Source organism: Pyrus communis, chromosome 8 (assembly GCF_963583255.1).
Source record: "Pyrus communis chromosome 8, drPyrComm1.1, whole genome shotgun sequence".
Taxonomy (NCBI): Eukaryota; Viridiplantae; Streptophyta; class Magnoliopsida; order Rosales; family Rosaceae; genus Pyrus; species Pyrus communis.
Genome location: NC_084810.1, coordinates 5,161,460 through 5,171,860, shown reverse-complemented (window position 1 = coordinate 5,171,860; position 10,401 = coordinate 5,161,460). Strand labels below are relative to the sequence as shown.

At 36.2% G+C, this 10,401-nt stretch overlaps 1 protein-coding gene across 3 annotated transcripts; it reads left to right on the top strand.

The window, feature by feature from the left end:
• Positions 1 to 1,392: 1,392 nt before the first annotated feature.
• On the top strand, positions 1,393 to 6,407 carry LOC137741738 (proton pump-interactor 1-like). 3 transcript variants are annotated; one of them, XM_068481457.1, is made up of 8 exons: positions 1,393 to 1,582; positions 2,353 to 2,738; positions 3,420 to 3,608; positions 3,722 to 3,889; positions 4,022 to 4,216; positions 5,087 to 5,185; positions 5,282 to 5,782; positions 5,880 to 6,407. In XM_068481457.1, exons 2-8 carry the CDS (start codon positions 2,373 to 2,375, stop codon positions 6,189 to 6,191), a joined length of 1,830 nt encoding a protein of 609 aa, XP_068337558.1. In that variant the 5' UTR covers positions 1,393 to 1,582; positions 2,353 to 2,372; the 3' UTR covers positions 6,192 to 6,407. The 3 variants fall into 3 exon arrangements, with proteins under 3 accessions (XP_068337558.1, XP_068337556.1, XP_068337555.1); XM_068481455.1 differs by having other exon boundaries at positions 2,335 to 2,738; XM_068481454.1 differs by having other exon boundaries at positions 1,393 to 1,729; positions 2,335 to 2,738.
• Positions 6,408 to 10,401: the final 3,994 nt, after the last annotated feature.

Here is a 10,401-nt window from a genome sequence, read left to right as displayed (position 1 = left end):
TAAAATAGTCGTCATAATCTACCAAAATTGGATGTTAGTTAAAAAGTACTACAACATTTTCTCAGTTTTGCTCCCGCATATCCAAAAGCAGCATTTAGAAATCTAATGCAAATTAGTCCCCGAAAAAGCAGTTAATCCATAAATGCCATGAATAACCAAATCTCATCACAAAAGCCAACCCACCCGCAATACAGTCAGACTTTCAACACCATACGCGTACAACAGTACAAAAGTACCCTTCTGGAAAACCCAGATGGGCACATTCGTACTTTCACATTCCGATGATGTCGTCCGCATCCACATCTAATCTGATTTTTCTACTGCACTCCACTTCCCTCGTGACCCGCTGCCAAACGTGGCGTTAGCGAACAACACGTGTATACAATGGCGAGTGCGGAGACGGAGCGCAAAGCCAAAACGATCAGCTGCATCGATTTATCATCGATGACGGCAAGTCCCTTTCTAAACCGCGTCGTTTCGTGAAACCTATCGAGTTTCATTGTACGCATCAAAATTCACATTTCGTCACGGTCGTTTTCAGTTTTTACCACGGCCGGTGAAGCTACCCGTGTTTGGGAACATGATTTTATCCGAATTCTCTTTGTGAGAATTTTATGAAGTAGTTTATTTTATCTATTCATCAGTCTTCTTGCGGTCTAAAATTATTTTTAATTTTTTATTTAAAATTAAACACAAAAAATATTTAATAAAAATCACACGATGTACAAGGAACGATTAAAATGAATTGATTCTTAAGATTCTCATAAAGAGGATCCGGACATGATCCTCATCCTGTGTTTGGTACTTCATATGTTCGTACTTTTTTTATTTGGTTTATTAATTTTTTTTATGCTATTAAAAAATTAGTTCAATATTCTTTTACGATAAATTAGGCCTCTCAAATGAATCGTATTTTTCGTGTTATTTTTTGTATTATACCGTTATCTTATTGTACGGATCGTGTAAAAAATTAGTTGGCTACTGATAATGTATTTAGGAGTTGTAATACCATAGTATTCTTAACAAAATTCATACACTAAATTAATTTTTGACTGGCATCTACAAAAAGAGATAAATTTTCCAAATGGAAAAAAAAATTATTTAACTTACTAATTTTATTGCTCTAATGGGAAAAAAAAAAAAAAAACACTTATTGCGGCCTATTTTATCTATTAATGATTTACACAATCACACATAAACAGTAATTAATATCATAACAAAACTCACTTTATTATTAGGCAAAAGCCAGGAAAGCCCAAAAAATTAAAGGGCCCAATTTTAATTATATTTGTAACTGAAGGGACGGGAAATAAAACGCTTCTCTACTTAGTCCAACAATATTTACTGAATGTAGAAGTTAAAAACAAAGCAAACCCCAAATCCTCTTGCCTCACCAGAAATGTTTGTCTTTCTCTCTCTACAAATAAACACCTCCTCCTAGTAAGGGTAAATCTAGCCCACCACCACTCACTCACTCTCTCACCTCCTTCTCTTTCACTTCTCTCTCTCTCTTGGAAATAGGATTTAGAAAGAGAAGGACTTTGAAGGAGGGAAGGAAGGAAGAAGGGGAAATAATAAAAGGGTAAGGAGATCTTGACCATATCCATTTTTTCCATTTTCTGGGTTTTTTCTGTACTTGGATTTGGGGGCCCTTTTTCTTTACCAAAAGGATATTCTTTCTCTCCCTCTCTCTCTCTTACTGCTTCCGTTTTTTCTGTTCCTGGTATTGGTAAGAATCTCCCCGAATTTTTTTTATCAGTTTTTGTTTCTGGGTTAATTTTGGTTCGTGGGTTTGATCCAATTGGTCTCGGTTGTTCTGGGTGAAAGAATTGTGTTCGGATCGTGTGTGTTGGGTTGATTTGATTGGATTTTGTTGCTTGTTCGATGTAAAGTCCCGATCTTTTTTTTGCATGAATTGGTTCTGTAATTCGATGCGTTTTTTTTTTTTTTTGGGGAAATTGAAAATTAAATACGTCTAACGGCTGTAATTATGTATTGATCTTGTGATTTTGACGGTTGGGTAATTTTGTATATTTAATTGTATGATCTGGGTTTATCTTGTTTTGGTGTTTGAATGATCTGTGAAGGATTTTAGATTGCCATGCGCTACATATATCAGCTGGGTTTTTATTCCTTTTTTTTAGATTTGTTTGTTTTGACGATCTGAATGGAAATGTGCTTATAAATCTGTAACTTTTGGATTGTCTTCTCTTTGTTTTTAATTTATTGTTTGATATAGGTATTCGTATGATTGACTGAAATGTGATTTCTTGAAGCATTTGCTGGTTACCCCTGTTTTTCTTTATATAACATGATATTTGCCTTCTACATCAGGAATTTTGGTTTTGTAAGGCTGTTCTTTTGTTGAAATCATGGGTGTTGAAGTTGTGGGATTTGAGGTGATCCAAGGACCAGTGGGGGCTGTCACTGAAGGAGGGAATTCTGCCAAGGAAAATGGAAAATTGGATCAAGGTCCGGGCGGTAATGAGCCCATACAGTTTGGATCGCATGGTGATGAATCAGACAAAAAGGAAGTCAACGAGGTTTCGGTTCCAAACTTCCCCAAGGATGCAGTTGACGAGTGGCCTGCTCCCAAGCAGATCCATTATTTCTATTTTGTCAGGCACCGGACAATCGACGATCCAAAAATAAAGGCGAGGATTGATCATGCTTCTAAAGAGGTGAATGAGAGGAACAAAGCCCGTCAAGACATCATTGAAGCACTACGAGCAAAAAGGGTTAGTAGAATCTTCTGACCTTATTAGCAAATCCCATTTGTTTGAGTGTTGCTGTAAACGTAGTGTAGCTGTTTATCTGTTTGTTTTAGATTATTGACTCCTTGTAGCAATGTTTACAATATGACTGTAGAACTATAATAGATGCTCATGGACATCCATGATTGCATGAATTGTCATTTGGCAACAACCAGAGAAGACTCTTTTATGCGGTCACATTGGAGACAATGTGGCTCAGGAGGGGGATGGGTATAGCTCACATATCTATTTGGAGGTTATCAGTTATGTTTAATAGTGGAAACTGATTCCCCCTCCTCCCCCCAAACCAGGTCTATTGGTACATGCAAGATGTTATATCCAGTTTTGATTTGTATTATAAGATGATAGAAAAAAATTACCTTTGAATTTTAAAGAAGTATACAGAAGTTTTACATGTTAGATATCATATGAAAATATCTCATGGATTCAAAAGCATCGTTCTTGTTGAATATTGTGTTATAAAATTCTGCTGTATCTATTTTCTAAAGATGATTGGAATTAGTATGTAGTGTCAGAAGGCAAATTAGGAAATACATAGTATAATGGACTGTTGTTCATTTTCAATTTTAGAAGAATGGCCTTTGATTTTGCTATGTTATTGCCTCCTCTCTCTTTTTTATTTGTCTTTTTATTTTTTCTGTGCAGATTGAAAGATCAGAACTGATTGAGAAGATTAAGGCTCTGAGGAATGACAACAGGCAAATTAGGTCAATTGTGGGTGAGAAGTTTAAGGATTTACAGCCTCTGCGGCAGGCTCTTGGAGAGATACGCAGTGCAGACACTGCTAGTCGCAGTGGTGGTTTATGTTCATCAGAGGAAGAGCTTAACAGTCGTGTATGTTTCTTTTCCAAGCTCTGTGCATCTCCAAATTCATCATTTTCTTTTCCTATCTTTTCCTGCTGCTATGACTTCTTGGCTTTTTCACCCATTACATACTGTTGGAACAGATCCAAGGGTTGCAGTATTATATGCAACATGAGAGCATTCCATTGTCCGAGGAAAAGAAAATACTTAAAGAGATGAAGGCTCTTGAGAACACAAGGGGACAAGTTATTGCTCGTGAGGCTGAGCTAGCTAAACTGCTTCCTAAAGAAGCCCTCAAGGACCAAGTTAAAGTAAGGGGATTCTGTTTTTACTTGTATCTTTTTGAGCCTTTTATGTTTCAATGAATTCCTGAAAATTTTGTGCTGCAGAATTGCATCATTTTATAATATGTACTAATCATTTGCAAAATTGTGTTGATGTAGCTTATGGATGGTGACTTAAAGGAAGTAAAAAAGGAGCAAGATGGTGTTAGGGCCAAAATTAAGCACCTTGATGATGCAGTGAAGGTGATTGACAAGGCAATTGCATCATTACAGGAAGATCTGAACATTGTAACTGAGAAGAGGGATAAAGCATTTGAAAATATTCGTCAGCTTAGGTTACAGACTGATCAGGCGGTAAGTCATTTTCAGTTTCTCTCTCTCTCTCTCTCTCTCTCTCTCTCTCTTTATTTTATACATATATATGCTTGTGTCTCAATTATCAAAATTCGGGTGCTCAAAATCTCTAAAGTGTTGAGTGATTTTAATTACATCAATTTAGCAAGCCACAGATCCTTGTGTTTTCACTGTAAAATATGTGGGCATAGTTGTCTATATGAATGATTGGGTCAATTGACCGTGCCAAAAATTGTTTTCAGAATAGCTTTAGGTGCTGTTTATATCTGACTTTTAACAATCAGGATGAAAGCATATCTCTTTCTTTAGATGCAATTTAAATTAACAAACATTGTCAGTCCGTTATGCTGAAAGATGCGTTTTTTAGCTGGGAAACTAGGGAAGGTGAAAGGTTGAGTATATATAAGTAATTATAGTTAGGATTACCTTAGCTTTCTGTTTTTGCTTCTCATCTGGTTTGTTTATTGGTTGCTTATAAAAAGTGTTCACTTTGTTTCTTAACTTTTGGCAACACTTTTCCATCAGTCCTTTTTCCATGTTAAAAACCTAATGAAGTTAAAAAGATGAAAAAGTGTGTTGTGAAGAATTATATTGGAACTTGGAAACATGTGTGAAATTTGGTTCAGTTGTAATCTATTTTTGCTTTATAAAAGTTGAGTTTTTTGGGTTGGTATGTGGCCTCTTATTTAGACCTTTGCAATATGAAATTGTGAGTATATATATTTAGGGGGATGATGCGGTGTGCTGTCGTCTAATTATTGTAATGAATGCCCTCAAAATTAACAGTTATCCTTCTGACATGAAGGGGTGCATGTAGTGATTGCATTGCGTGATATTATCGCCCTATAATTATATTATTATGATTTTCAGAATGCTGGCTTCTACCAAAGCCGTGGGGTCATGACCAAAGCTAGAAATCTTGCTGCTACCAACAATGTCAAAGCACTTGAAGCACTTTCTAATGAAGAGGTTTGTATATGACTATGCATTGTTTATAGCAATTTAACTCCTCCATATAATGTATAACATCTGCATTCTAAATATTAGTCTTTGTTTTTTCTTTAGGTTGAGAAATTTATGTCCCTCTGGAACAGTAACAAGGATTTTAGAGATGATTATGAGAAAAGAATTTTGCCATCTCTGGACAGCCGTCAAATGAGTAGGGATGGACGTATAAGAAACCCAGATGAGAAGCCATTGGTGGTTGTGGAAGCACCTGTGGTAGAGACAGCACCAAAATCTAATGCAAAACAAGCTAAGGAAGATACCAGATCTGCCCTGCCAGATAGTTCGACTACACAGAAGGTTCAGAAAGAAGCCAAAAATAAAGCAACTGCTCCTAAATCTGCTGCCGAGCATATTGATGTGGCTGACGAGGAAATATTTGTTTATGAAAAGGAGATCCTAAAAGAAGAGAAAATTGATCCGGCTAAGTTGAAGGAGATGAAAAGAGAAGAGGAGATTGAAAAAAATAAGCTGGCCTTGGAGAGGAAGAAGAAGAAGGCAGAGAAAGATGCAGCTAAAGCAGCTATTAGAGCTCAAAAGGAAGCCGAGAAGAAGCTGAAGGTAATTATCTATTAACTTATTTCTTGTTATTACTTTATCTATGTTAATCTGGTTGGTATTAGAAACTAACACGAGTTACCACTTTGACTTGCTTCAGGAGCGTGAAAAGAAGGCAAAGAAGAAGTCATCATCTGCACCCGATACCAATCCTGAGGAACAGATAGAACCAGTTGATGAGGTTGCAGAACCAGAAAAGGTAACTGAAAAGGTTGAAGCTCCTGTCCCGGCAAAGGCAAGGGTGCAAAAGGATAACAGTCTGAGGAACAGAGGTCGAGCAAGAGGTTCAGACGCACTACCAAAAGCCATCCTGAAGAGGAAGAAGTCGAGTACAAACTATTGGCTATGGGCTGCTCCTGCTGCTGTGTTAGTTGTGTTGTTTCTAGTACTGGGTTACTACTATCTTCATTGAGGAAGGCAAGCTGGAACCGATTGAGGTAGAGAAGGCTCAAGAACTACAGTTTTCTGCTTGATAGGCGTGGGATAACAACTAGGTCTGTCTGTTTAGGTAAATTAAGTTATTTCTGTTCTTTACATGTCCTTTTTCGGGATGGACTCAAAACTCATAATGTTTGTGGTAGTCCAAACTATCTTTCAATGGAGAAGAAGAAACACACATTCGGTTTTCTTTATGTGATTTCAAATTTTGAACTTTGTCCCCTTTTCATGGAGATCCTGATTCTGTTATTTTTCAAGCAATAGAGTTTGAAATTCATCTGCGATCCTTCGGGACGGTTGGATAACTATTTCGTTTTGGGGAGTGATTGATTTTAACACTCCCTGCTTTCCCTTTTGCACTCCTCTGTTTAGAACCCTAATGGGAATTTTTTTTTTTGTTTAATAACCATCCTTGAATGCTTTTATACGATTGCGTGGAATTTTATGCGTCGACTCGGGAGGAGCTCCACTTGTTTTCTATGGTAGAAATTAGCTGTTAGAAAAGAATTCACTTAATAACTGAATAAGCTGGAGATGGTGAATCAAGCGACCGAGAGGTCTGCTTGAGGAGTTCCTGTTGGGGGCAATGAGCGACATAGACCCGGCCTCATGCGTGGGGGACGGGACACTACAAAGTCTACGTCGTGATGCGTTGAATTGTACTCGACGGCAAGTTTCTCATTGACGCATTCAAGGGTTGGAAAATCAATGTGCGGTCTTGGTGGTTTGCCAATTTTCTCAGTTTGGCAGTTTGCAATGCGATGTTAACTTTTATGCTCGTTTGGTGCTTAAGAAGGAATATCAGTCCTAAAACAACTTTTTTGTCTCGTGTTCACGACCAACTCTTTAAGTCTTCGTTTTTTGGTTTCTTTCATGCCGTCCAAGCTGCATACTTTTGGTTGCTCCTATATGAACACGGATCCCCTCCGGATCCATTATGTGGGGATCCTATGAATTGGGACCCGACAATCCACCATATGCTGCCAAGTTCTACGACTAATGAGGATCCTGAGGCATCCAGCTGCACTACCAGTTTCCGTGTTTTGTATAATGACGATTGATCCATGTAATATCTCTGTTTTAAGTTTCATCATTTCATGCAGTCTTGCTCTTGCACTCTAACCAAGGTTCTGTATCTCCAATAATCTCATCTCTTTTATAGAAACATGAAGTTGATGCGTAATTGGTTTTTTTATTCTTTTCTTAACGTCTGTTTATTTTCATTACTGTATTAATGTTTTCTGCTGTTGTTTATATAATTCTAAGAGGAGACAGATTAATGGCATGAGGGTAAAAAAAAATAAAAAAGAAAACTAATGAAAATGATTTGAAAACTTTGAGTTTTAATGATAAGGACAAAATAAAGGGTAAAGTGAATAGTATCAGGATTGACTTTTTAGTGTAAAAATGTGGTTTTTCGTTAAAGTGAACAGTATCGTGGGTTTTTCATTAAAACTCTCCCAAAAAAAAAAAAAAAAAAAAAAGAACAAGGGAAGGAGGGAAGGATGAGGAATGCACGGGTTGGCCTATTTTGGCCTAAGTTTTTTTTATTTTTTTTAATTTTTTAATTTTTTTTAATTTTTAATTTTTAATTTTTAATTTTTTTTTTTTAAATTGGTTTGGGATTTTGTTTATGTTTGGGGTTCTTTTGCCCTAATTAATATTGTTTTGAATTCATATAGAAATTTTTTATGTTTGGGGTTGTCATGTTCGAGTATTTAATTTGGTATTTGGTAGTTTACGTTACAGTTGGGATAAATCCAAGTGATAATGTCTTTTCTGATTTATGTTCAAATGTTAACACTTTGTAGATTTTCAGTTTTTAAACAACAAGAAAATGTAACCGTTCAGACTCCAGAGTGCTTTGTCATTAAGGTAAATGATTTCCTTTTTTGCTTTGTGCCTTTTGTGATTAACAAAGTTTAGTAATTTGTTTATTCACTTATTAATTAATTGGTGAGAGGATGAAACACACTGCTGGTTACTAAAAAACTAACGGAATCTGACAGAAGAGCTTTCGTTTCTTTTTCTTTGCTTGGATTAATTTTGTATTTTTTTATAGAAATTTTTGTGCATATTTTTGGGAATTTTTATTTGGTTAGAGACAGGGGAAGAATATAAGGAGAGGAGAATTATATCCTTCGAGTTTCTAGAAGTTTTAATGCATGTCGCGTCTTGCATTTTCGTAACGTCTGTCCAAGTTGTCACTTAGATCTTTTGGTTTATGGCTACTTTAGTTTTTCACCATTAAATTGTAGGATTAAAGTTTTTAATTGAGTTCTTATTTAATTCCAGATCGGAATGGGTGCAATCTGAGCACTCCTAAAACTGAAAAGTTCTCTGAAATTTGTGAGAATGGCTATGTTAGATATTGTTTATCATCCATGCAAGGATAGCGTACCAAAATGGAGGATGTTGTGAGTGCATTAAACTTTTCTCTTCCTTTTAGAAGTTTTCAGAACATAAAATTCTTTTATGTCTATTCTCAGAAGTTTCTATTGTTGTATCATTTTCCGTCTTTATTTACCATGCTATAGTTTGGATTCAACTGAATATGATGTTACTTGACATGTTCAATTGATTGCATAGATCTAATTCCATTGGCGGATTATTATCTGTCCTTTGTCTGAATGCATCAGTAAACATTGTTTGTTTCACCACCAAGTACGATTACTGAAAACAAATATAATAAAGAATTTATTTACTTTTTGATGGACATACTATAAAATGCGTAAACATGCTAATAGAAAATACTCTTGATAAGCACTAGAGAATGATGTTATTCATGCAGTTACACCTGAAAGGCTGAAACAGTTGGTTTCCGCCGCAACGCACGAGCTAGATTAGCTTATTATCTAGTTAACCCTACGAAGAAGGGGAAATTTGCAGTTGAGTTCGTTCTTTGTCTGTAAGTTATTAAAACGAGTCTTGAGGTGGCATTTTTGTAAGCCCAAAAGCCAGAGGTTCTCTTCTAAAAAGCAAGCATGCATTGCTTCGAAGTTTGGCCCGCTTTTGTAAGTTCAATGGTGTACATATTTGCATTTTCTTACATTGTTTGAAATTAGAATTGTACATTCTTTGTTGTATTATCTATAAAATTTTTAAGAGATCCTAATTTGTCGACTATCAGCTGTGAAATCCCAAGTGGGCTGAGAAAAAAAGTGTGAAAAATAATGGGCAAAAAGAAATTATGCTGAGAAAATTACACCAAATGCAGGACTTTCCAACTAACAAAACAAATGAAACTATCTTTCTGCTTTTGTGGGTACCGAAAGTAGCGATAACAAAACCTATTGCTGAGGTTGCAGAACCAGGAAAGGTAATTGAAAAAGGTTGAAGGAAGCAGCAAAAGGATAATATTCTGAGGAACAGAGGTCGAGCTAGGGGTGCAGAAGTACTACCGAAAGACTCCTGAAGAGTAAAAAGTCGAGTACTAACTATTGGCTATGAGCTGCTCATGCTGCTGTGTTTGTTGTGTTGTTTCTAGTACTTGGTTGCTACTATCTTCTTTGAGGAAGGTAAAGATGGAACCGGCTGAGGTAGAGAAGGGTCGAGAACTACAAATTTCTGCTTGATAAGCGTGCAATAACGACTATGTCTATGTGTTTAGTTAAGTTATTTCTGTGAAGGGTCGAGAACTCAAAACTCATAATGTTGGCAGTAGTCCAAATTGGACTACTCTTTCAATGGAGAAGAAGAAACGCACATTTGGTTTTCGTTATGTGATTTCAAGATTTTAAGTTCGTCCCTTTTTTCATGGATGTTATCTTACAGAATATCCTGGTTCAGTGGTTGTGTTATTTTTCAAGCAATCATGAGTTTCAATGTCATCTGCTTTCGGGGAGTGATTTCTTTTTACACTCCATGTTTCCCCTCTTTGCATTCCTTTGTTTTGAACCACAATGAGAAATATTTTTTGTATAATAACAATCCATCATGCGGATGACGCTTTACTGCAATGACGGAAAGTAATTATGCTTGTGCACCTTAGTGTAGATTTTCCCACCAATTTACCTTCCCCCTAACAACAAAGTATCTAATTCACTGACGCTATCACTTTCATAACAAAAGAACAATACATTGGTACTCATAGGATGAGTAGGAATGTCTACTCAAAACTATTCGTTACTGATTCATAGAATTTCGTGTTTTTTATCAGAACTGTTTATATTATAAATCATTCT

Coding starts and splice junctions, on each gene's coding strand:
- LOC137741738 (XM_068481457.1), top strand. CDS start 2,373: ATGGGTGTTGAAGTTGTGGGATTTGAGGTGATCCAAGGACCAGTGGGG. Junction 2,739..3,419: donor AAGCACTACGAGCAAAAAGG/GTTAGTAGAATC, acceptor TTTTCTGTGCAG/ATTGAAAGATCAGAACTGAT. Junction 4,217..5,086: donor GGTTACAGACTGATCAGGCG/GTAAGTCATTTT, acceptor TATGATTTTCAG/AATGCTGGCTTCTACCAAAG.